This window comes from Lathamus discolor, chromosome 5 (genome assembly GCF_037157495.1).
Source record: "Lathamus discolor isolate bLatDis1 chromosome 5, bLatDis1.hap1, whole genome shotgun sequence".
Taxonomy (NCBI): Eukaryota; Metazoa; Chordata; class Aves; order Psittaciformes; family Psittacidae; genus Lathamus; species Lathamus discolor.
The window spans coordinates 122903233-122930371 of record NC_088888.1 but is presented as its reverse complement, the minus strand read 5'-3'; the positions used below and the strand labels follow the sequence as shown (position 1 = coordinate 122930371).

The 27139-nt window shown below is 43.2% G+C and overlaps 2 protein-coding genes across 9 annotated transcripts in view; one reads left to right on the top strand and one right to left on the bottom strand.

The window, feature by feature from the left end:
• The window catches only part of VRK2 (VRK serine/threonine kinase 2), a 46500-nt gene extending 33192 nt beyond the window's left edge, over positions 1-13308 (top strand). For 2 of the 5 annotated variants that reach the window (XM_065682452.1, XM_065682451.1), the window contains exons 9-14: positions 667-787; positions 3346-3404; positions 5116-5297; positions 9229-9417; positions 9734-9898; positions 12676-13308. In XM_065682452.1, the coding sequence (XP_065538524.1) occupies positions 667-787; positions 3346-3404; positions 5116-5297; positions 9229-9417; positions 9734-9898; positions 12676-12918 (959 nt within the window). In that variant the 3' untranslated portion in view covers positions 12919-13308. Of the gene's footprint in view, positions 1-666; positions 788-3345; positions 3405-5115; positions 5298-9228; positions 9418-9733; positions 9899-10605; positions 10701-12675 lie in introns of all 5 variants that reach the window. The other 3 variants (XM_065682454.1, XM_065682456.1, XM_065682453.1) reach the window with 3 other exon arrangements.
• FANCL (FA complementation group L) overlaps positions 12343-27139 on the bottom strand; it is a 31934-nt gene continuing 17137 nt past the window's right edge. For all 4 annotated transcript variants that reach the window (XM_065682457.1, XM_065682458.1, XM_065682461.1 and 1 more), the window contains exons 7-14: positions 25691-25759; positions 17847-17997; positions 15805-15888; positions 15103-15148; positions 14931-15012; positions 14088-14204; positions 13451-13522; positions 12343-13014 (exon numbers count right to left, since the gene is read on the bottom strand). In XM_065682457.1, the coding sequence (XP_065538529.1) occupies positions 12979-13014; positions 13451-13522; positions 14088-14204; positions 14931-15012; positions 15103-15148; positions 15805-15888; positions 17847-17997; positions 25691-25759 (657 nt within the window). In that variant the 3' untranslated portion in view covers positions 12343-12978. The remainder of the gene's footprint in view (positions 13015-13450; positions 13523-14087; positions 14205-14930; positions 15013-15102; positions 15149-15804; positions 15889-17846; positions 17998-25690; positions 25760-27139) is intronic.

Sequence of the window (27139 nt, the reverse complement as noted above, 5' to 3'; positions counted from 1 at the left end):
AGTTTACACAGGACTTGCTAAACAGCAAGTGTACTTTAGCTTGTGCTCTAACTCTCTAAACAGTTCGTGGTGCTTGTAAGCAGACTACTCTGGTGTGTAAATGTACACTAGATGGCAGTTTTGTCATATCTTCCAAGTTCAAATAGCTCTGTAGGAGAACAGGAAAGGCCATCAGTGTTTAGTCTGCACTCACAGGGTCCCTGCATGACCAATGTGGACCCCATGGACTTCCTGGAACATGTGTTAGCAATTTAGCAGCAGACATTTATTTCTTTGTTTTACTGCTTGGCTCTTTGAGAAAGTGTTGGTACTCAGTTATGGGCTGTCTGGATCATGTCAGAGGCCATGGGGATCAAGTCCATGTGACAGGCCAGACCGAGGAAGGATGAAGTTGGAGGAGGTGAGGAAACTGACCCTTACTTCAACAGCAACAAGTCACTGCCTGTCTGTGGCCTGTGGCCAAATGCCGGGGCGGTTTAGGTCTAATACAGCTGAATAAACAAAACACTTTGCCCATTTGGCTTTTCATATTTCATCAACGCAAGTTCAATCAAAGTCTTTTCTATTTCCTAAGAAGAGGTTCTTATTCTTCATCTTTTTGACTTTCTTTTCTGTTTTGTTTTTTTTTTTTTTCCTTTCCTCCCCCCACCCCTTCCCACATTTTAGCCCCATCCAGACGAGGTGACCTTGAAATCCTTGGCTACTGCATGCTGCAATGGTTGTGTGGGAAGCTGCCCTGGGAACAGAACCTGAAGGACCCCGTGGCTGTCCAGACTGCCAAAACAAGGTAAAACTAAACAGCACACACATGTACACATATGTGCGTATACACACACATCACCCTAAAACCCTGCAGCATCGTCATCACTTAGCAGGACAGGTCAGATAAAGACACCTTTACATGCTGAACAATATACGAAAGCTAGAACAATATCCCTTAGTTCAGAGAGATGTTAGAAGCAGTTAAAAATGTGACCTCTGTGTGTGTTATACCCTCTTCCACATGTTCCTGTGTGCACTGCTACGGAGAGACAATAAATCCAAATGCACAGCACACACTCATTTTGTCTGCTGTGTATTTTAGAATGCCTTTATTTTAAAGCAAACATTTGTGAATCGGTGCAGGCCTTACTGCACATCCAGAGGGTGGTTGTGTGTTCCCATTGAACTTCATGGGTGCTTTGTAGAGACTATAGCACAGGCATCACTTGGAAGTTTTTCCACATGTGCGTCCAATTTATTTAACTTTCTGTATGATACTATTTTTCAGCTGGTTTTATGTAGGTTTTTCATGTTACATAAGCCTACTGCCATTACAAACAATTAAATACCAAAATAATAGAGAACTTGATTAAAATCTTTCCCTTGTCCCAGCATGACTTATTTAGAGCTTACTAAAGCAATGGAGTGTAGTAGTTCTTCTTTTCTCTGCTTTCACAGCTGGGACTCGAGAGAGTTAATTGCATGTGGTACAGTGCAGCCTGTAGAAGGCAACAGAAGAGTAGTTACCTGTAAATGTAACATCACAACTGGAGAAGGCAGCAAACTTTTAAGTAGGGCAAGTCACGACAGAGGTACACAATAGGGATAGCTGATCCACAGAAATCAATCTGCAAATTCGGTGTGGCACTGGCTCTCAGCAGAGAGAAAGGTTAGCCTGCAGACGGTGGATAATACAGATTGCATCTGTAAATGTTGACATCGCATGTTATGTTTAATATTTCTCCTTTAGAAGTTCTCATCATTACACAGCCCCCTGCAAGGTAACACTTACACAATTCAATGTTAAATCAATTTAATCAATCAGGCTGCTTCACTAATTCTTCCCATGTGGTTAACCCTTAAGTTCCTATTGTTTTCAGGATGCTGGGCAAAAAGAAATGATTCCAGGAGATGTACAGAAAATGATAGAGATTCTGTTTATCAGAAATACCCTGTTAATCTAATGAATTATGGGCTTGGTATCAGGTCATTCGCCCAGGCCATCCCCTTTTATTTATCATAATTTTTAATGCCAATGCTGTTTTTAAAGGCCAGAAGTAGATACCTGGATATATATGTGTGTGTATCCAGTTGCTCCTAAGTTGGTAAGTACATTAAGGAGCACAGCTGAGTTGCTTCTGAGCATGCCACACCTTTGCTGTGGAGTCTGTGTGATGGTGAGGAAGAGGCGCTGGGCCTGAAAAATGGGATGCAGTGAAAGGCAGGAGCCAGGGCAGAGCCTTCAACTGCTGTTCACCAGTTGTCTCATCTCATCCCTTCACTGCAGTTTCTTAGTCTCCTCCCTTTACTGCTGGGGCAATGAGGCAATGGTGCCAAAGTTTTGGGCATTGCTCAGGGGATATTTAAGGTCTGCTGGTATATCTGAATGTAGAAATGTTTGTGCTATGCAATACTTAGAGAAGAAGCTCTGTTTGAATGGAAATTCAGGCTAGGTTACAGGAAAATGTTTAAATGCTTCATTTCCCCAAAATAGAACTCGCTGTTGCTGATGCTAAACAACAGATCACTGAAGAGAAGGTTATTACCCAGTGTACCTGTACTTCATGCATTAGAGAATGCACCCTGTTACTTATTGGTGGAGCTTTATGGCTCCTTTAAACAAACAAAGGGATCCTTTAATAGGATTAGCAGCCAGACTGAGGTGACAGTTTCACTTCCTCAGGGCAAGTGGGCTTATTCAGGTGCCCAGAGGCCTAAGAGATGCTCCTGGTTCATGCCTACACAAAGACGAGAGCTGCTGTTACTTCATTTGCTTTTAGGGTGTGATTGATTCTTAGCACCATCCTTCTTGGCTATTGCTGTTCCTGGGTAGATAGAAAGTACACCAGTGGCATCGCCCTTTGGTTTATGAAGTGCATGGAGCTTGAGGTCAGTTAACATCCCTCTCCCCTTTCAGCCCTGTCAGGCCTGCTTGTAATTTTGACAGCCATCACCCATGAGCTGCGTGGCAGAAAGGACCTGATGCCAAATGACTTGTAGGCAGAGCAGTACTGCCTCTTAAATTCCAAAAGACAGACATTAATCACTGAGCTGAAATCAGAACAAGCCATTTCAGCTCCAAGGATGCTGCTTTATCTGTCTAGAAAGCTTAAAACAGCTGCAAAGAAAAACTTCATGTTAAAGTGCAGACCGTAAGCCCATCTTGGTGAAATCAGCAGTCTCCAAAGAGTTAAAACTAGCTGGTAAAAGGAGATTTTTGTTTTAAAAGCAGCACTGTGAATCATTAGCTATCCCGGAGGTCCACTCCGTTTGGAATTGAGACTTGCTGTCTTCCTAAATCCCAAATGAAGAATCACCTGCTCCCAAACCACATTAAATTGTTGCACTCTCCTGTTGTTTCAGGCTTATGGATGAGCTCCCAGGTTCAGTGATGGAATGGGATTCTTCTGGAAGCAGCTGTCGTAAGTGTACTTGCACTATGTACCACATAGCTCTTTAGCCTGTTACAGAAAGTACTTCGGTGTCTTACTCTGTTTGGGGGATGAAGATTTAAGTAAAGTAACACAAAGATAACAAAGTCTCCACTTACATCAATTGCAAAGTCTTGTTCCTTAAAGCCTGAGTTGGTGCAGTATGACCAGTTGTAGGGCAAACTGTTGTGTGCAAGCAGAAGTCATCCTTGAACCAACCTCTTTCCATCAAGCCTGTGTGCACCACTCTTACCCATACCTAGCCAAGAGAAGGATTCAGCCTGCACTGTCTGTATTTAGCTTGCTGATAGGAGATGCTTGGAACGCTTCACAGGAACTCTTTTTCTGCTGCTTTCCTGCATTATCCCATAAACAAGCACTAAGGAGATGAAATAGGCATTGAGGGCTGTGCTTCAACCCTAGTGTGAGGTAGTATAAAAAGCTTCATCAGTCTCATCTGTGGTGTGTGCCATAGAGTGACATAAGGGCATGTGTAATTCAAGGTGTGAGGGAGCAGTGCCTATCTTAGAAACAGAAGTAGCTGTTAGTATGGAAATAGTAAGCAACTGTCTACAACAGGTTTATTGCTCAGTATTCAGAGTTTGAAAAAGCAAGTGAATGGATGGTTTGTCTTGTTCTTCCTTCACTGAAATACAAAAGTATTTCAGGGAAAACCCCAAACTTCCTTCGAAGGTCAATGTCTCTTTGTGATTTATTCACTTATTTTCTCAGCATTATTCTCATCAGGAATTATTGGAACACATCATCTATTACATAAACTATATCCATGATGTGCATACGTATTTAATAAATCTTTACTTCTGGGATTTACCAGATGCTAGTATCTGGTGTACTCCAGTCTTAGGATACATGTGGGTCTTCAACGGAAAGAAAAGTTTGATTCCTCCCTGTATGTTTCTCCTACCGGCATTATTTCTGCCCATTCATAGAATCATAGAATCCCAGACTGGGTTGGCTTGGAAAGACCTTAAGATCATCCAGTTCCAAACCCCCTGCCATGGGCAGGGACACCTCACACTAGACCATGTCACCCAAGGCTCTGTCCAGCCTGGCCTTGAGCACCGGCAGGGAGCGAGTATTCACTACTTCTTTGGGCAACCTGTGCCAGCACCTTACCAGCCTCACAGTAAAGAACTCCTTTATATCCAACCTGAATGGCCTCCCTTTTTAGAACCTTTTGGTAATGACAGCAAAATAATGCTGCTGCTTTAGGATGCAATCTCAAACCCAAGTATTAGAAGTAAAAACCAAAACCTGTGTTTTTCCAAAGCATTTGAAGTACAATATCTATGCAGATTAAAAGTGCTGTTTACAGTAGTTAATATTTAAAGGGGTATTACTATCTATCAAATATAAAATGCTTCTATTTTACACACAACTATCAATATTGATAAAGTATTTTGATTAATTTTTATCCTTGGATAACTTTTGGTGCTCCATGAATTAATACATGACAAGACACAGCCCTTAAGGGTTTCCTTGTTTATCCATAAGGGTTACCTTGTTTATCCAAGTCTATCTTTTCCTTTCTCATCCAAACAAGATCAGATATTGTCAGGTCTGTGGTCTGAGTGGTGTCATCTCGTTTCCAGTGTAAGATTTGCATCCATTTTGGCATGAAATTCTTTCTGAAGTTCTAAGTCCACACCAAGTGAACTGTACATTAAAATACGCTCCACAGGTGAACTCTCCAAGTTCTTGGTGTGTGTTTATGGCTTAGCGTACGATGAGAAGCCAAAGTATCAAGTGCTCAAGAAAATCCTGCTGGATGGACTGGAGTCAAGTGGAATTCGCTACGATGGCCCTCTGGAATTTTCCGCCGCAGCGTGCACACGGAATCACACTGCTCCTAAAGTGTCCAAAGTAAGGCAGGCAGTTCTGGGATTATTTCTGACATCTCCTGTTTGATTGTTGCCTTTTCTTTTGTAGGAGAGGAAATAGTTTAAGATCTCAAAATGAGACTGACACAGCAGTTCTCTTGCCTTAAATACACCATGTTTGTTAATTCCTGTTTCCCCTGGCTTTGCTGAAATGTGGGATGTCAACCCTTAAGGAGGAAGAACTGTCATGAGTCCTTTTGACCTACAGCCTCTCGCTTCAAAGCGGTAGTTCTGTGGAGAATGATTTACTTTCAGGATAATGGGGAAGTCAAGGACTTTGTTCGCTAACATCTCGAAGACGAGCCCAAATGCCAGGCTTTTCCTTCGCTCCAGATTAAAAGCAAAGTTACCTTTATTAGTGAAAGCATTTAATTCATTTTCTCCCTTTCAAACCATTCTTTGTCATTTGCCTTCACCCTCCTGCAGCCACTGATGGGGAGGAGGCATTATCCTTGGGTTTAACTGTGCTATTGGTATGCAGCGCTATGTGATGCGCTGACACTGAATTGGAAAGTGGCAGCTATCGTGTTCTATTTTCCTCTTGTGCTTTTAAGTCTGAAACTATGTGGTTAATAAAGCTGTGCTTTAATAAAGGGAGATGGAGGTAATTAGCAATCTTACTGGACTTGCTGTGAAATGTCAGTCCCGTCATACCTCTGCCTGGAAAGCCCCTGTATGCAAGAGCCCTGCTCCTGTCTCAGCTACGTGGGCAATAAGGCAGGGTCAGGGTCCTGTTCATTCCTAATATTTCTGGTGAACTTTGGACCATCACAAGTGTACGTGAGCCAAGAATGCAGGATGCAAACTAATGTGACTGATCGGCTGCAAGATGAATGGTGATTCAAGTATCAGTGCACAGATGGTTCTGATTTGCCGAGTTTTGTAGCTGCTGCAACTGAAGACATAAAATATCCTTCTAGTCATAAATTAGCTCTTTGGAAGCAAAACCTTGGCACCAGAGCTTTACAACCTTCAATTAGTAGGGAAAGAAGTATTTGAATGACTGTGGTATTGACATCTGTAGGCCTGCATAGTAATCATTCCTAATAGAAGAGAGTATCTGTTTGAGGGGGTTTTGCATGGCTAATTAACCACCAGTGAGAATATGTAATTTTTTCATGATCTCCTGATTGTCACCTTTCTCTCATGATACAATTACATTTTATTGTAGCAAGCGCCTCACAAACCAATTGTCAGCACTATTTACGTATGATGGGAGGCAGAACAAAAGTTCATGTTTAATAAAAAGCCACTGGGTTTTGATCTTGGTAATTACACAGACTTATTTTAGCGATTTTATTGACTTTTCTGGGTTTATCACTTGTAGGTTTACTTTTAACAAGCCCAAAAGCTGTTTCAGGGACATTATTTCTCTTGTTATGCTGGTGACCACTTTGTCCTCACTGATTTGAGAAGCTTTAAGTAAAGTTTGCACTGTTTTCGGAACAGAACTGAGGGATCAGCCAGCAGCGACCCTATCCCCAGCTGATCCTCCCAGATCTCTGCATCACAGGAGGCTTTGATTTCTTAGTCAGATACTGAATAGTCAATCTAGTTTCTTCTTATTGCCTGCCCTAAGACGTGACTGTGCTGGCAGAAAAGATGATCCTGACCTTCCAGCCTGTAAAAGCTGCTGTAGCTCTTGCTATTTGCAAGTGCACAACCCCACTGCAAAACCCATGCATGAGGAGTGTCAGTGATCAGCGCTCTTGCGCTGTAGGACTAAGCAGAATTGGTTTTGATGGCCAAGAACAAGATCAGAGACAGAGTGTGTCTGCATATTACTAAATCCTGGCACCTGTCATCACTGCTTCAGAGGAATGTTTAATGCTGAGTGTCTTGCTCCTCCGCACAGTAGCGCTGCTCCAGCCATCACCTGTTTTTCACTTGAGTGTGTTTCTTCAGCCAGTTCTGCTGCTTATGTGTACACGTTTCCTGTAACATCCACTGCAAAACAGCTGCAGAGAGATCTCTAGGGTTAGTCCAAGGACTCCAGGAGTACTTAAATACAAGTAGGGAGAGCAGAGAGCTGAACTTTGTCTAAATTTACTGCTATGTGCAGAAAATCCTGTTTTTCAGGCTGTCGAGGATAGCCAAGGCCTGGTACACTCTGGTGCTACAGCCCTGACAAAGTGTTCGATGACAGGCAGGCACTTCCCACTGCATCTCTTCTCAGCACTGTCTGTAGTTATCCTTGGTCTGACTCTTTTCATCTCTGCGTTCCCTTTCCACCTCTCCTTTTATTCACCAAACACTTCTCCCATTAAAGAGGAAACCTCAGAATAGTGGGAGCCACTACAAACAATCCCCTGTCTCCTCACTTCTTGCTTACGAGCAGAATCTGCCTCCAGATGACCTGTCAAATCCACCTGTACCAGTGTGGTACACAAGGAAGAGGTGATTTGGGGTTAATTCCCTTCTGAACACCAGTAAACACCCATAAATACCAATAAAGGGGTCTTGTAGCACGAGCTGCTTGAAGGAGATGTGAATAGGAATTGCTATAGAACACGAGTTTTCAGATGCAGCTCCCTCTATATAGCACGTGAATCTAATCTTGAGGTGACATAAAAAGGGTAGCAGCGCCTACGTCCTGGCTCTTTGTTCCAATCACACACCAAACATAGGTGATAAAATATTAATTGCATTAATTATCAAACTTGTTTTCCCCAGTTTTTGGCACTGGATAAATATTTTCAGCGTTTTCACCTACAGTGGAAGTGTTGGCATTAGGGCCAGCTGAAGTGTGGTGAGGCCAGCTGAGGGCTTGCTGCAGTTTATAGATCTGATAGTGAAAATTAATGGCTTGTCATTTATATTAGTATGGAATATGGCAAGTTTTAGGGATAAAACATATATATTTTCACTAGTGCCATAAGCCCTGCTTTGAAAGCGCTGCTGTCACTTGGGGGATGTGTGTACATTGTGAAGACACCAGAGCTGTCAGCAAGATGAGCTGCTCCGGCTCGATGCAGTGACACAAGCAGCTTGGGTCGCTGCGTTCAGGTAAGGGTCAGTGTGGCACTGAGACTCCCCTGGGCATCTCTGTATCTGAGGGCCAGCTGCAGTGTTATGTCCTGAGGTAGCCCAAAACTAGCTTGAGTTGTTGTGGAGATACACCTTCACGTCACAGAGCAGAACTATGGTTTATGTTCTTAAAAGGTGTTTTGGATTAAGCAATACAAGAAGCACCCACTGGCACTTCTAATGCTGTTTGTGCAGGTTCTACCTCCTGCATGTATTTAATTTGCAGCGCAGAAAAGCAGCTCGTTATTTCAAGTGCTGTATTCAGATCCAGCTGCTGCAGAGGCCCATATGCAAACGTTACAGTTAGAGGGCAGCTGGCGTGCCAGAAGTACCAAAGGCATGTGGCATACAGCCTGTATTTTGGCTACGTTTGTCTTCCAAGGCACAAAAGCCAAAACCAGGCATCATTTGATACTTACTGCTTCAAGCAGCACTGGGAAAAGCTTGTGTTAACCCAAGCAACTATTCACTGTGTGCTCCCCACTTACATCTTTGGGAATAGAACCCTTCACTCTGAAATTACATTACCAGAGTCAGAACACTTTGTGGTTATCTTATCTTGCTTTTGGGGCTTTGGCCACTCAGTCCAGTGGGATGAAATCCCTCCAGCTCTACTTGTCAATGAACCAGTGACCTCCTGGCTTCATCCCCAGTGAAGGTTGCTACTCAATGGTCTGAACTCCATACCTGAAGTTTATTTTAGAGCATCCTTTCCAAATTCCAACTTTGTGCTGTTCAAAGAAGCATTTATTGATAATGAAAATGCTGAAACAATTCTTTTGAGAGATGAAAGCTTTCCCTTGTTCTGTGTTCTCAGTACTGACGGTGGAATGCTTTCCCTTTTGAAACACTGACTTTTTCACTGTACAAACCTGTTTACTGTCCAGCAGCAGGTTCGCTTACCGAAGCCTAAACCAAAACCAGTTCAGCAGAAGCAAAAGAAGATGGAAGGTGAGGAATATGAGGAATACGTCTGCCAAAACAAAGCTTGTGGTGGGGCAACAAACAAACACCCCCACTATGAAGAAAAGCCAAGCAGATTAAACAGGATGCTTCACCAAACAGAGCCTCAGCAGGTGAGGCTTTGGGCACTGCAGTGTTGTGTGGCATCTGGAGCTTGGCTGCTCCTTTAGCTCCATTTGCACCTTTTGGGGTGGGCGAGGAAGAGGAGTGCTTGAAAAGAGCCAAGTGCTCTGTCCTAGGCTCCAGAAGGTGGCATCTGCTTCCTGACTCCTGTTAGTCCAAACATAAAACTGAGTTTCTTGTAAGCACAAGGAGTAAGTGCAGTCAGAGCACTGCTCACACCTGGCAGGTCCAAGTAGCAGGATGGTACCTGTGGTAGTTGAACATTACCGAACCCAGCATACAGAATTACTGTGTGTGCCTCAACAGGGTCCCTTACTGGCGCCTTCCCTGGAACCAGTGCCACAGAAGCAAAACAAGGTGAAAGAGGAAGAACCCAACGGGCTGAGCAGGCCCCGTGCCCGGGTGACCCGCCAGCACTTCCAGCCTGAGGAGAGGCCACTCACGATTCGGGAGCCCAACCGGGCACAGAAGGTGAGGGTTTGGTGGTCCCTGACAACAGGCACAGCACCCTGAACATGAGGCGTTTCAGACAAAACTAACCTCGCACCACCCAAACTGAGCCCAAACTCAATGTGTACAAAGTAGACACTGGCCACGAACACTCAAAGTTTGGGTACAGTTGCTTGGTGCTGCTGTTAGGAAACATTCCAGTTTCTCTATAGTTTGGTTGTAAAGCGCTGCACTGGGGGTCATGTGCAGATAGAAGTGTTGGGAAATGAGTCTCCCTTTGTTTTCTTGGTAGAATCTTTCTTACTGCAGTAGTTTCCTTTTCTTCATAGTAAAAAACTTCATAGCGCTCTTCAATAAGTTCTTAAATTCTCACTTCTTAATCTGAGGATTGTAGCAGTTAACTAACTCACCTCTTATAGTACTGGTAATTTACCACATAAAAGGAAGGGTTGAATGGATGTGTTCAGTCTTACTCTGCAGCTGTACATGAAAAAGTTGATGAAAGAAGTTAATCAAGGTTTAGTAAAACTAATGCAGAACGAAGCACGTGTTGGTAATCACCCTGTGCTGTTTCTGTGGAGTTAAATGTGTGTTGTAACAAAGGGATGCTCTTCTGGGGTTCTTTCAGACAGAAAAATGGCTTGTGAAATGCAGCCGATTGCTGATAAGCACGAAAAATGCACCTTTAAAGAGAGCTTTATGATTAATGCACAATTCTTTGCTTCAAGCAGTTTGCTGGTCACTGCCTGGAGACTCCAGTACAAGCTGGGAGAGGGAAGCAGGAAAAGCACAGCTGTACCCGAGAGCGTCAGGCAGTCAAGTGGTGAGCAGAGCGGGGTCTGGAGGTGTGCTGACAGCAAGGTAGCCAGAGACCTGACACAGCAGTGACTCAAAGTAACACGTACAGCTTTGCAATAGATATTCCAGTGCTACTTCCCAGTCCTCAAGTGGACTATAGTCCTAAGAAAGGAGTAGATATGGAAAAGGAGCCAGATCTAGGTTTCCTGCATGACATAAGGACAAAAAAGAGCTGGTGTAACTTCCCCTGTTCAGTGGAATAGCAAGCATACAGCAAGTATGGGCTGTACATCTTCACTCCAGTAACTTGAGGCTTTGGGTTTCCCCCAAATGGTTTGGTATTTGTATCGTATTTGTGGTTTTCTTTAGTCTTTATGAAGGAAAAGCTGCTGTTCCAATCTGATTAATAAAGCTGCATCTGTGTAGAGTTGTTCTGTGATACTCACTGAATACTGTGAATAAGATGGGAAAGTTAAAATGGATGTTGGGTAACAGTTAAGATATTCAACTGGGGAAGGAAAAAAGGCAGGATTGCATTAGTTATGTTTTGCAGACTCCTCTCCCTTCCTTTCATAATTGAGGAGATCGGTAAAGCAGAGCTCTATAGGACATTGTAGAGAACAGAGGTTGGGAAAAACGGGTCAGCTAAAAGCAGGGAAAAATGCACTGGTTCATGCAGGAGCTGGAGGGTGAAGCTGACAAGTGTCCTGCAGAGAGCAATGCCACACACCTCGGCCAAGCAGCTGTGGAGCAGGTAACTGCAGGCACCATGCTCTGACTCGGACACCAAGATGGAATGGTGGCCCTGGTGCAACTAAAGGTGTGAATAGAGAACATGGAGGGGAAGTTCTCTTCCTCCCTGGTTGATCTCTGGGGGAAGAACAGGCAAATTCCACACAGCTGGGGCTGCTGGAAAGCGGTTATAGTCTAGGTGTAAATTAAAACAAGAAACACTGCTATGCTGAAAGGGGAGCACCGGACTGAGAGGAAGAAGACAAGAAGGGTAGGACACTTGTGAGAGATGAACTGGGAAAGACAAAATGAGGAAGACAAGTGATATCTATTGTAATGATGTATCATTATAATAAACATCTATTAATTAAAACAATATGGAAACAACAAAAAGCAGAGGAGAAAAATAACCTATGAGCTGCCTTTACGGTGGGTGTACTAGTGTCTTTCTATCACGTGGGGCCCATATTTAATTAAAAGAAAAGAAACAGACGTCTGTCAGTAATTTGAAAGCAGAATAAAACAGGAAGACAGGACATTTTATGTTAGAAAGATGCAAATTTTCTCCTATTGCTGAGGTTGAAATGAAGGGCTATATTGCTAAAAGATAACCTATTGTGAATGGGAAAGGAAACCAAAGCTGAAAGTTTTGCTGAGGGACAGTGGAAAAAATGGTTAAGTCTGGGATGTGTGAGAGACAGATTCCTTTCTGATGGATTTCCTTTCCTCCCAGAAAGGAGATCTAAAAGGGTAAGCTAAGGATGATATTGCTTCTGGAGACCTAAAATCCCCCAGCCACCCCCCCCCAGCCAACTAGAACTGACCCCACATAAATACTACATAGTCATGCTGTCTGTATAAATCACAAGTTTGGCTTCACCATGAAAGGCAAAACCTACACGACTTAAAACAGCAAATCAGACTCAGGCTGAGGGTTTCCAGGCTAAAGCTTTATTAGCAGAAACACTAATAAAATGTGTAGTTTTATACATTACATATTGAAACACTGTAAGGACTTAAATAGTTTTGGGAACAAGTTAGAATTTCAGCTGTTGACTTCAGTAAAATATAGAGGGAGAAGGTGTTTAATCATACCTGATGTTATGTACTTAATACACAATGTACTTCTACCTAGAAATGCCAGAGCTGAGGCTTTGTAAGACTGGTATTGCTTCCTTTAGGATAACTGGATGTCCTCTTTGGCATCCTTGTTTTTCCAATTCGCAGTCAATATTAAATGTAATTATTACTATTTTTTTCCCCTGCAGAAAGACCCTGCAAGAGAATTTCCCCCATTCACCCCCCAGGCACTATTCTCAGAGTCCAGAAAGGAACACGATCAACTCTTAACTGCGGATCACCCCCTGCCATGGCAAGAAAGTGGTTCTGACTTCACTCGTCCTTCACTTCCTACTGTATTTAGCCTTGCATTTACTGACAGAACGTACCATTACTCTACAGCAATACTTGTACTCCTGCTACTGATAGTACTTTCCTTGTATTTTCTTTGATGGCACCATCTCAGGGGCTTCAGTGCACGTGTGGTGGTGCTCCCATCACACAGTTCCTTCTCAGAGTTTCTTCATTGAAGATTTCAATGTCAGTGGCTTGAAAAAGATGTTTAAATAACGCTGTCAATACACATCCTTCCCAGGCAAGTTCCGCGCTCCACAGTTACACATGCACTAAACCATTTGTACAAGGCTCCTCTGTGTCACAAGCGGTGGGATTTCTTTTTGGCTTTATTTTTGAAACTGGACCTTTGCTACGGCAATATTAGAACTGTATCGTGAAATACAACAGGGTGTGAGACTGCATTACTGACACCGGTGTGTTGGTAACTTGTGCTGTTGCAGCAAACCTTTGGTTAAACCCCGATGCATTAAATGTGTGGGAATTTAGTTTTCCTCTCTTTATTCCACAGTATAAAGGGAAGATTGTAGCCACAAATTCCATTTTAGAAAAGACTTTGTTACTGGTTTTGCCTTTGTCTGAGCTACCACACATGTTTAGTTCCATCACTCATTCTTCGGGTTTCCTTACCTTACTACAATATGGACATTCACCAAAGATGACATTAAAGCTCTGTCTGCTCGAAGGAAGACCTTGTAGCCACTGCAACACAAGTAAGTGGATTAAAATTCACATTTGTTTCATATCAAATTTAAGAACTACGTATTACTGGGGATTTCTCCCAAACAGAGTTCATGGTGTGTGTCAAGGCAGAGTCTGTGTGAGCACTAAGTGAGGCAGGCTCCCCTCCACACACAGCTTATGTCTGACATGTGGGTTACAAGATGAGAGAGAGGATATGTGACAAGGGCCTGTAGGAACAGGCCAAGGGGAACGGCTTGAACTTGCCCGAGGGGAGACTGAGCTGAGCTCTTAGGCAGAAGCTCTTCCCTGTGAGGGTGCTGAGGCGCTGGCACAGGGTGCCCAGAGAAGCTGTGGCTGCCCCATCCCTGGCAGTGCTCAAGGCCAGGCTGGACACAGGGGCTTGGAGCAAGCTGCTCTGGTGGAAAGTGTCCCAACCCAAACCATTCTGTGGCTCTATGATTCAAAGAGGCTGTGGTGGTTGTAACAGTCCTTCAAGGACTTTGCTGCTTCTGAAATTCAAGCAGGCAGCACTTGTTTTCCGGAGTCTGACAGTCAATGAACAAAGTCTGTCCCGTTACTGTACCTCATACAGACAAGCCTGGTGGAAGGGCTGTCCACAGCGGGGGTCATCACACACTTGATCTGGAGTAGTGCCATTGAGGCGATAGGCGTAGCAGATTCCACAGTCCTTGGCAAAATCCTTACAACACAACATGGTTTAGCTTACAGGCCCACCCAAAGGAAGAAACAGAGCTGGTAACACAGCCAACACGTTCATCTCTTGGCCTCTGCTTTTGCGAGTTTTGCTTTCAGTCGGTGTGTTTATACCCTTATGGCATAAACTGAGACTACCGAAGCCTCGTGCATCTGAAGGTTGTATTTTATCCCCTCACTGAATTACATCTACTTTGACAGGCATTTTCATACTCTGTTGTTTCTTTTTCCTCAAACACAGTGATTTGTCATTACATGGGAGCATCATGCATAACCCTCAGTCAGATATTAATGTCAGAATTCCACAAGTGGAAGCGAAGCTGATAATCCAGTGTTGCAGTGCTATTTGGATGGCCTCTTGTCCCCCCTGAGCAGCTCCACCTCATTAGAACTTAAGTCATCAGCATCCATAACAGAATGTTTGGGTTTTCCACATCTCATTAGCTACTCTGGAACTTCCTCCTTCCCTTTTAATAGCGAAGCCTGTTATTAATGGTCTCACTGCTAGGAAGGCCACAGGGAAGTGAGCACCTCTAATCACAGGTTAACAAGCTCTGACAATTGTTGCTTGAAGTCCAGAAGTCCTTATGACAATATATTAATGCAATTACCTCTCCTCTAAGTCTCTTCTTTTTGCTGGCAGTTGTAAAGTGACCATTTAACTGTTACTTATTCAGGAATAACGACTGATCATTACCAAAAAGCAACTTACACTTTTCTCTAACAGAGCACGAGAGGGGAAATCGATTCCTAAGAGGTCTTTCAAGTTTTGCAATAAACTGATTTCTGGATCCCTGCAGGTAGGATTGAGAGAGAGAAAAGTCAACACAAGGAACAGCGAATTCCATTTCAGTTTCAAAGCTGTGCTACTTAAAGGTACTTACCACAAGTGCATGCTGTCATTCAGCTTGGTTCTCAAGGGGTTAACCGCTGCAATACAACACAGAACTCATTACATACCTTTAGCATCCCTTTTGCTTCCCCCCTCAGATACCAGCACTGGAGGGGAAAGCATGGGCTGGCGTTTAATCACTTAAACTACGCAAGTCAGTGACTGCTTTTAGTTTGGGGAATTCATTGCACTATCATTTGAAGTATCACACTGCTGAAGATAGGGGTGCATTACCTTTAAAAGTGGCAAAAAGCTGTGGGACAGAGAGTAAAAGACTGAAGTATTTTCAAACACTATTAGGACATATGCAGTGCTATTAAAATCTAAACATGATGGGTAACCTGTAGGACACAGGGAACCGTAGGACACTGTGCTAGGAAAGCGCTGGAAAACCAGCATCACTCGCAGAGCAAACCAGCGTGCTGTGGATCTGTCCATGGCAGGGGGGTTGGAACTGGATGATCTTGAGGTCCTTTCCAACCCTGGCTATTCTATGATTCTATGATTCTATGATTTAGGTTGTTAAACCCCCAGCATCCACTGTGTAAAACCCTCCTCCACACCCATTCAGCTTAATTCTCGGCTCTGGCTAAGTACAGTTTACCCCAGGAGTCTGCCACAGCGTAGACCAGTGCGTGCTCAGCAGAGATGTGATTCCGGAAGAGAAACCAGCAGCGCAGGTCTGTGCTCTTACCGTGATCTGCTCCGAGGAAGTAGCACTCGGGGAGCATGGCTGGGTGCCGAGGATCCACCTCCACGGTCACAGAGACGTTGTTCCCTACAGAGAGCACAAGAGTCACTGGGCGCTTTGCTTGGCAGGCAAGTGTTTGTGCCAAAATAGGAACATAACTTTTCTTTAGGAGCAGTTTTAAATGGGTTCATTTGATGGGTTCAAACTGAAACAGGGGAAGTTCAGGTTAGATCTTAGGCAGAAGCTCTTCCCTGTGAGGGTGCTGAGGCGCTGGCACAGGGTGCCCAGAGAAGCTGTGGCTGCCCCATCCCTGGCAGTGCTCAAGGCCAGGTTGGACACAGGGGCTTGGAGCAAGCTGCTCCAGTGGAAGGGGTCCCTGTCCATGGCAGGGGTTGGAGCTGGAGGAGCTTTAAGGTTCCTTCAACCCAAACCAGTCTGGGAGCCTATGATTGTTTTAATTCAGACTCATTTTTGTTATGCTAAATAATAGTTGGTAGGGATCTCAATTAGCTGTACAAAGTACCAGTCTCTATAGGAAATATTTACATTTCAATGGGCTGCAACTAAAAATAGCAACTGATTAAAAGAAAACCCAGTCTTGAATTTCTTTAGGCCTTAACCTTAACACTTTGACCTATTTCTGACTGATCAAACTCAAGCTAGATGAGAATCCTGCTGAAATCTTAGTAGAGATGTAATTATTATTAATTCCTCATTATCTCTTACAGTCAAAAAGAGAAGCCTAAAACCAATTTTAAGCAGTAGAAGTCAGTCCCCTCTGCAGCGCACACACACGGTGACGCAGATCAGTGATGCGCTCACTGATGGAGCGAACAATGGCTTACTTCTGAAATGGCAAATGGCCTTCTTGCACAAGGTGCACCCTCACCCTTGGAAGGGCTGATATCCCTAAGGGGCAAACAGCTCAAAAATGGTCTGGATCCAGGTTAAGAACCTCACAGCGAATTCTCCTCTAAATAAAACCAGGTGAAGGCCGATGTGTTTTTATCGTTAAGAGGTGCGTGAGGGTTCCCCTCCCTGAAGACACTGGAATGAATGAAATCCAAGCTCAGTCCTAACCAAAAACTCTGTGACTGATGTCAAAGGGCTCCCAGGCCATAGTGCCCTCCCCTGAGGTTCCTCCTGAGGCTTTTCCTTAGTCTGTGTCAAGATACAATGGAACCAAGACAAAGCCAGGCACAGAAAAGTGGTGTCCCACCCACAGCTGCCAAACCTTTCCTTCCCTGTCCCTTCCTCTATCCCTGGGGATGGAGCAGCTTCAGCACCCCGTTGGCTCCGTTCCTTCCTCACAACTTGGGTCTGTTTCGGCCCATTGAGTGTTCTCAGATTTCTCCAATATCCTCTTGATATTTTGGATTTAAGCTATAAATCAGAGCTCTTCTTTCAAAAGTAACATTTCCCTCCCATCTCTACCCTTTGACAGTAGCAAGTTTTGCCTTTTCCATTAGAAGCCTCCTTATCCCATAGATACTCAGGCCTTAACTGCCAGTCATCAGCATATGAATCGAACAGTTAACTGTGCAAGCCTCCAATCTCCTCTCTTCTCTTACTTCTTTGTCCTTTCCACCTGCCTCTTTTAACCCCCTTTTCTCCCTTTTGACTGCACTCTGACACTCCTTTCCCTCTTCCAGGACAGGATCAATCTAAAGCAATGGTCTGTGAATGAGATAAGGGCTTCATCTAAGCTGGTTTTTCTTACAAATACAGGTTTTTCTAGAGTTCTCCTGCACAGCCTCAGTTTCTGACAGGTCCATGTTTGTAATTTACAAACACGCACTGTTTTCCTGTCGAAACGTAGGTTTTCTGTAGCACCATAAAGCTGCAATTAATATCCTAAACCAGGCTGGCCATTCTGTGGCAGGGTCTTTTAACACACAAAAGAAGACACTGGTGTCTTGCCAGTTTTAAGAGCTTCCTTTCATTTTCCTACCTCCCAGAAACACCATCTGATGAGATCAGTGAAGCAAACAGCACCCCAAGCTTCACCCCTCAAACCCATCACATTCCTTTACATCTTTCCCTACCTATAGCGATTCTTCTTGTTGTAGCACTCCGCGTAGGATTTTCCGGCTCAAGCACCCATGTCTTCCCATCTATTTCATCCATGGTATCCCAGAATTCTTTCAGTGATTCCAATGCCGCCAGGAACTGATTGTAAATGTCCAGTAAGGAGCTCTAAGAAAAGAAGTTAAGACTAATTCCATATGGTTCTCACCCACAGCCATATCTATAATGGGTATGGATCTAAGTGATCTTTAAGGTCCCTCCGCATCCAAACCGTTCTGTGATTCTATATCCACGACAACCAAACTGCAGGTGATTTAAGAAATGTTAAGATCAAGAGTGTGTCCATCTATATTGTGGTAGCATAAAACTTGGAACCTCACAGGTTTTCTAATGGAAACAACACTGTGTTCCAAGTACAAACACGTACTCCAGGTGGTTGTAACGTGTTGTGATACACGTACACCATACCTTGAATTGACAGTGGTTTATACTCAGAAAAATAGTAGCTATTGATTTGCATTGTAACTTGTAACAAACTACAGTAAAATGAATGTAAAAATCCTCACTGTCTACTATTAAACATCTCACATTCAGCTCCTCTCTGCTTCAGGCGAGCAACACGGTGGTGGTACCACATAAATACACAGAAATACCCACATAACTGAAGTAGCTGATTCATCTTTTAGACTCTGTGAAACGCAGCTTAGCAGTGTCATAATTAGCTCAAAATTGAGCAGTACAGAAACAGGTACTCAACAGTAGGTTTTAAACCATGTAAATGGGGTAAGAGAAGGAGAAACTGTCTCCTAATCAGAGGATTACACTCGAGGGATTTCAGTATTTGAGAGTGGATTAGATGGAATCAGATCTCTCATTGTACAGGACAACACAGAGAGCAGCAATGCCAAAGAGGTGTCCTGGTGACCAGTGAGCACAGAAGCAGTAACTGCTCCTACAGGGAAGGGCTTCTGCAAGTAAAGCAAATGGTGGGCAGCCAAGTTAACACCTTGCCAAAGGCAGGGACCACAGGGTACAAACCTGAATCCAAGGAACCAAAGGGAGATGAAGACCACAAAAGGAGGAGAAGGAAGGGGAGTTCTGCTTGAGTAACACCCATATGGGTTTGAGTCCAGTTTGGAATCAATGGAGGAACTGGGAAGTGCCACAGGCAGAGCAGGGACAGAATGAGGAGCCACGGGCTGTGGCTCTGTGGGGAGAGGTGAGGCTATGACAGGAGAGAAGGCAGCAGGGAAGGGAGACCAAGGAGGGGGGAAGCGTTTTGGGAACAAACTCTTCCCCAATAACTTGTTTGCTCTGACTGCCCGGTATTGGGAAACGCGAGGGTAGAAAAAGAGGGATTGTTTGGGAGCACCAATGGGTGCTCCGAAATGGTTTACACAGAATACAAGTGACCAAATGAACACATGAGTAAAAAAGCAGGAAGGTTGGGAGAGAACCGAGAGGATCTCTGCAATGTGGAGAAAGACACAGCAAAGTAAGCTTTGAAAGCAAAAAAGCGGTAGCAAGGACCAGATTTCAGGTATTTTTTTGCCAAATTTCAGGTATTTTTTTGCCAGATTTCAGGTATTTTTTAGCCTGGAAAGAGTTGTTGGGGTCAAAAACAAATGGGAAATTAAATAGGCCATGAAGATGTATTTGTCTATAAATAACACAAAACACAGAATGGCTTCCTTTACTCACTAGTGACGATGTTCTTCCTTTCTCACCTGGACAAACAGCAGTGAATTCGAGGCACATTCCCCAATGAGGAACTATGATTTTTGTATGGAACAAGGTTTTAGGCTTTCTGCACACATTTTCGAAGGAAACGGCATAGCTTGGAAATAAAATGCTCCTTTTTTTTTGCCCTGCTGTTATTAGATGATATTAAAGTAGGGAAGCACCTAAGCAGGAGAGTGTGAACAGTGCCAATCTCCAACTGTAACGCTTATTATCTTTAAAAGCATTTTGTTACTTTTGTAATACCTGAAGTGATATCGTAGTGTCAGTCACTTAACCACATCTTAGGGTATAATATCTTCATCTTAAGTACTATTATTTCCAGTATTTTAATAAATTTCACACAGTCCTGAAATGTGATCTTTTGTGCTCTGATGACACTTAAATTAATAGCATAATTTTCTGGTCCTTGCAACAGTTGCTTTCCATTTTGATTTTGTACATTTTTCCTCTATCACATCCAGATAAATCCTCTAATAATCATTTTTATCTTTATCTTCTGGGAATTCAAAGGGTTTCACTAGAAAAAAGAAACATCAAGGGATTAGAACCCACAGATAAGTTTTAAAATCCAATTAATTTTAATACTAATTGTAATTTTTCAATGATGTTCCTTAAAAAGGTAGTTAAATCTCTTTTTTTTTCTTAATGCACTGTTCATTTGATCTTATTTGCATGCTTCATTGATGTTGCCAGCTGTCTCCTGCTATATACATCAAGGCATCTATAGCTATTTAAATACACTGCATGCTTGTCATGCAAACCATGAAAACTCTAACATTCCTTTTCATTTGATTAACCAACTGATTTTTGGTCATTGCCCAATGCTTCTGGAAAAGACTACCGGCTTTCTTCTTTGTCTACACTACACCAAGACAGTTGTCAGGAACAATGTCAAAGAGCACAGACTCCTTGTTCCTCGGTCACCTTTGTACAACTGGATCAGAATTGGTAGGAAATATGTCAAATGGTGACTGGAAAATAAGGCGTTCATCACCCGGGATACTGTCAGTGGCTGCCCTGGCTCTACAGAGCATGAGCAAACCCAAACCTCTGTATCTGCTGGGTTTCCATGCTCATCGGGCAAAACATCCCCTATAGAAAAGGGATATTGTGGAGTTTTGTCTTTCACAACAACTCAAAACTAGATGAGGACGCTATCCAGAGGAGGCCACAGAGATGCTGTGAGGGCTGGAGCAGCTCTGCTCTGGAGCCAGGCTGAGAGAGCTGGGCTGGGGCAGCCTGGAGAAGAGAAGGCTCCTGCAGGGGAGACCTGAGAGCAGCTCCAGTGCCTGAAGGGGCTGCAGGAAACCTGGAGAGGGGCTTGGGACAAGGGCCTGCAGGGCCAGGCCAAGGGGAATGGCTTGAACCTGCCCGAGGGGAGACTGAGCTGAGCTCTGAGGCAGAAGCTCTTCCCTGTGAGGGTGCTGAGGCGCTGGCACAGGGTGCCCAGAGAAGCTGTGGCTGCCCCATCCCTGGCAGTGCTCAAGGCCAGGTTGGACACAGGGGCTTGGAGCAAGCTGCTGCAGTGGAAGGGGTCCCTGCCCGTGGCAGGGGTTGGAGCTGGAAGAGCTTTAAGATCACTTCTAACACAAACCAGGCTGGGATTCTGTCATTTTTAATGTACAATCTAAACGTTGCATCAGCGCCTAGAGCTGGCTTCCCCCCCATTACAGCACTGATCTCCTCAGAAAGCCTTACAGACCCAGGACACACTGCAGCATTTTCAAGTGTGAGGTTGGTAAGTTTTCAACAGTTCCTTTATGCTTTCTACGGTGCCCATCAGAGCAACTGAGCAGCCCAAAACCATTCCTGAGGTTACCACAAAACACATTTTCGGATTAGATGGCCTCATTCTGAGTTTTCATATGGTAAAATAACAGACTGAGATAATGGTCAGTTGGAATACTGGGCTCAAGATCTCTTCACCTGGCTTTGAGAGACTGTTTCTATTAGAGCGTCACCTCCTGGGACCGGAGTCACAGCTTCAACCACTCAACAGTTCTCCACATTTCTTAACTTCCAAGTTGTGAGCGCAGAAAACAAAGCACACACTCAGTGATGCCATGTGAAAAAGCACTGTGAGGGACTCTCACAGACAGCCTTCTCTCTCCACAAGCGTATATTCAGTCCTAGTTACTGAAGGCACTCTGAGGCAAGAATCTGATAGATACTGGTACAAGTTATACCATCAGAGTCCTTGGACAGAACAGCGATTCAGTGTATTTGAGGGCTGAGATCCTGTGATCTTCACTTCTGACCATGGGTGTTTGCAGAGATGGAGCTGAAATGGTTATTTGACAGGACAACAGGATGTAAACACGTCACCTTTGATGATTCCCCAGCAGTTTTAGAGAGCTTTGAGTGAAATGTTTCCTCTGTGCTAGCAGACTACATGTGTGCTCTGCTCACTTCAACAACTGCTGGGATACGCAGCGCTCCTTTGGTCAGTGACAATCAGATGTTCTGGACCCATCTGTTTGAAGGGAACCTACCTTCTACCTTGTAGGTTTGCAACATTTCTGTTTCATTTCTATCCTCTGCACTCTCATCTCTACCTCATCACTGGTAGCTTCTCAGGCTAGTTCTCCCCTGCTTTAAGTTCACTCCAATTCAAACACTTTCCCAAGTTCAACCCTATTGCCCAGGCACAGTTTTCCTCAATTAAAGGATAAGAAGTGGGGAAAAAAAAATCACTGTACTCTTGGTTCTTATCTCTAGAGCCATAGGAGATGCGAAGAACAAGGAGAAAGACTTGAGTCTGCACCTGCCATACATAAAGCCCATGAAGCCTCTCAGTAGCTTTTAAGAAGTGCTATATGCCTGTATGGCCATGCTGCCCAGTTTCAAACACCTGCTCCGACTCCTGGATGAACTAAACATGAATCAAATGGCACTAAGTAAGTTCTAATCCAGGTAAAAACAGCACAATTGATTCAAGTTTATATTTTTAGGAAAAGATAGAAATGTGGTCTTTGTTCTGAGGGGTTTTTGCTAAAAATTCTTCAGAACGCAAAATTTGCTCAGCCAAAATTAAAGCAATTAAAGCATAATGGAAAAGGGAAAATAGCCTCAACTGCAGGTGCTGGTACCTTCTTGCCCTTATAAACTCGTAGATAGAATGTAATTGAATAAAGTGAGCCGTTCCTGGATGGAAAAGGGATCCCCTACATAGTGGATGATTGTTTAGATTTGTTTGGGAGCTGTTTCTTTCTCACCAACAGTAGTTTAACAATCCCTGAGGCACAACCGTCCGAAACCTTTCTAAAGCCTCGTCAACCACCTCCATTTTCTTTATTTGCCTGGGAAGCTCCTTTGCTAAGAAAAAGCACACTTATGATGCATTTTATTGTGCTTTCATCAAGATAACCGAAGAATAACCCCATTCACATCACTACACCTCGGAATCTTGTATCCTGGTTTCAGCGCTGGCTGGCTGCATGACCTCATTAGTCATTAATCCCCACTCTCGTGACCTTCATGTAGCCAACCAGGTGGGCAGTGGTCAGTATAGAAACAACACCCTGATGCGAGGGCAGCAGAATATAGATGCACTGAGGCCGCAGAACCCCACTTAGTGAGGCTGAAATGTGGAGACAGCACATTTGTCTGGTTATTTAGAAAAAGAATATAACTGAAATAAGTAGATGTTCTTGCACTTGTCATTGAGAAGCACTCTGCATTTATCTGGCACTTATAACAGTAGCGGCAGCAGCAGCATTGCCCTTGGTGCTGATTTCTTACTACTCTAAAATGTCTCCTCTGAGCCAGAATACACTGGCTGTTGCTGCTCATGCTGTGAGACACCTGCACTGGCTACTAGGCTTGTCATGACGCACAAAACCCTACCATCTTCAGCTTGACATTGTGCAAGTTATAATTATTCATCCAAATGAATATGTCAGAGCAGCAGCAGCAGACCTCTCATCAGAGCAAAAGAAAAATACATCAAAACATTATCAACCCAGCAGGAAGACAGGGACCATAAGGAAAATTACCCATTTTTAATATGGATGCCATAATGCCATGTCTATTATTACACAGAGGGGAAAGGGAAAAAAAAAAGGGAGAAAAAAAACTCAACCACCCAACAACCCCTCAAGTTTAAAGTCCACGAGCACTGAAAAGACCCTGAAATAGGCAACAGCGCACACAAGGAAGTGGGGAAAACCAAGATGAAATCAATTACCAGAAATCTATTTCTATTTTCTTTCATAGGAGTTTATATTCTAATAGCGCAATTGCACCATTTTAGTTAAGCCTTGTCAGTTTTTACGTTGCGTACCAATAAATATTAAAGACTAAGACTTAACAGTATCAAAACTTCATGTTATTTTACTACACAAGAGGTGTAGTGTGTTCTTTCTCCATTTTAGGAACCTGAATTTTAAGCACTCCAGTTACAAGGGGTGTTCCAGCATTCTCTAAGCTTAACCCTCCCTTTACCACAGTGTGAGGACTGCTTCCTGCAATGGCTTCAGTGCATTTTGAAAGTAAACCCAATTTACACAATGCTTACACCCACTTTGATCCAGAAGCTTTAGGTTCGTGTCACCTACACTGAGAAGGTCGATTTCCCCAAAAGAGCAGACAACTAAAGCATTTCTATGAGCACAAAGCACAGGCTGCTGGTATTTGGTTCACTTTCGTAACAGGCTGTCTGCAGCCAGAATTAGGACCTCTTGATTTCAAAGCAGCGTCTCCAGTCACATACAAACATCTATTGTTTACAGATAATCCATAGATAATTCAACTGTATAAAGACTTGAAGCATTAGAAAGCCATATTTTTAACATTAGGCTTTTACTTGTAGTGTCAATATTAATACACTCGCTCCCATCTTTATCTTGTCAAAAAAGGCTGTTTTGTACCCTGTTTTTCAAGAACACTTCATTAAAACATAAGGGCAGTGAGTAGCTTTCAACGTACTAACACTAAACACAGCAGAAAGGGCTGTCAAGGGTATTTGAAACGTTGTTAATTTGAGGCAACAGAAGTTGCAAGGCTGTAAAATGAATCAAATATTATTAAAAGTATGGATGGAGTTTGAGGTTAGGAACAGTACCTGAAATCCTGCTTCCGGTATATGGAATCCAGTATAATTTAAGGGACAAACAGTATCTGTTCATATTGTTCCAAACTGTGCCAGAGAATCAAACCCTACTATTATATGTGAAACTAATTATACATCTATTTATATATAGAGAGAGGTTATATATATATATATTTCATTTGCAATGGCCACTCTTGCAGTTAAAGCTCTCAGAGGGTGTGAGGTGAGGCGCAGAACCTTAAGCGTTGCAGTCAATTATATGCCCGTCCTAAAATCCTCCTGCTGCAACCTTTTCCCATGTTCCCTACTAAATCTATGTAGATTTAGTGCCATCAAGACAGGCTTTATGGATGGGTAGGAATCCTCGCGAGAGTCAGAGTTATGAAACACAATCATTTAGGTAAAATCTATTTTCCTGAATGAAATGAAATTAAACATCAACTATTTTCTAGAGATAATTCAAATTAACTTACATCTAAGTGGTCACATTTAAATCCATTTAATCAAGTACACATGCTCTATTAAGGGAAAAAGATACATGAAATAATGCGAGAGACTAAGACAGTGGCCCTTGGTTCTTTATATTAACAGTATCTGTTAAACTATAAAAGTACTTTCCTGTTGTTCTTTTGATTTTAACTGGCAAAGTTTTATAGGATTATGAATACTATATAGGATAAATTGTGGGACTGCCTTCTTTTTTAATGTCTCTCAACTTTAGAGGGTGTTTCTTTTCTATCAGACGATTGTTTCTCATGCCTACATTTCCCCAATTTCATTCCTAAAGAGATTTGAGCCATATGAATAGCTTAAGAAAACTCTAACCAGTATAAGTGTAAAGCATACAGCATGCAAGATGTATCTATATGGCAAGGAAAATATTTAGACCACTCTCATAAGGAATAAGGGGTTCAGTAATATTACATTCACATAAGCATGTAAAAAAGGGAAATGGAAAAGGGTGGAAAAAAGCTGGAGTTTCATAATAAAGTCCAGCTTCTCATTACCACCACCATATTGTGTAGCTATCTCAGTTATTAAAAAGAGATGGGTAGTACAGCAGCTTACCTGGGGCATCCAAGAAATAGCGAATGGAACTGGAAAATCCACGAGGCAATCCGGTGGCTCTGTTGGATACTGAGGGAGGGAAAGAACATTTAGAATCAGCCCAATACACTGATGCCAATTGTGCTAACAAAATATGAGCACTTCAAGCACCTTGAGAACCTGGCTTTCAGAGGAAACGATATGGCAAGCATTTTCAGGAACAGTTAAGAATGTTCATTGTAATGTAAAGAAGAAATCTACGTGTGAACAGTTTCTATACATCAGTTTGCAGTAAGGGCAGGAGAATCGCAGTTTGCTGCGTTCAGTGTTCACAGAGACATTAAAACAGAGCTTGAGACAAAACCATCAGATATTCAAAATTTCTCCTCATTTACCTGTCCTGGAAAGTTAACAAATAAAAACCAAACCACCTTAACTATTAATAACTATTTAGAAAGAGATGAATGGACATATACCACAAATTAAAGAACACGCTGCCTGCCCCCCCCCCCAAATTAAAAGGCATCAGTGAGGAAGCTGATAAAAATAAAATAAAAATAAATATTATTTTTATTTATAATAAAATTTATTATATAAAATTTATAAATTAAAAATAGCTGTATTAAAAAACCCAAAGCTATAAAAGGTTTGCTAACTCCAAAAATAACCATTCGTTATACCAGTAAATCATAGAAGCATAGAAACATAGAATGGCTTGGGTTGGAAAGGACCTCAAGATCACTCAGTTCCAACCCCCTGCCATGGGCAGGGATACCTCACACTAAACCATCCCACCCAAGGCTCTGTCCAACCTGGCCTTGAACACTGCCAGGGATGGAGCATTCACAGCTTCCCTGAGCAACCCATTCCAGTGCCTCACCACCCTCACAGTGAAGAACTTCTTCCTTATCACAGAATCACAGAATCCCAAGGGTTGGAAGGGACCTAAAAAGATCATCTAGTCCAACCCCCCTGCAAGAGCAGGGTAACCTACAGGACATCACACAGGAACTTGTCCAGGCGGGCCTTGAATATCTCCAGTGTAGGAGACTCCACAACCCCCCTGGGCAGCCTGTTCCAGTGCTCTGTATATCCAATCTAAACTTCCCCTGTTTCAGTTTGAACCCATCACCCCATGTCCTATCACTAGGATGAGTCCCTCCCCACCACCCTTCACATACTGGGAGGCTGCTCTGAGGTCTCCACACAGCTTCTCCAGGCTGAACAGCCCCAACTTTCTCAGCCTATCTTCATAGAGGAGGTACTCCAGTTTAACCATTGACTACATCAGTAAATCTATTGCTGGTCAGCAACCAGTATGAAATCTGTGCGGGAAACTGGTATTTTCTGACAAATAACGTAGCAAAGGCATGAAATCTCTTATTACAAATACTGTCCTTGCTAAGAGCATCTACCCAAATTTTATTCACCTGAGAAGTTGCCTCCTTTAGTCCTGTGCAACCATTCAAA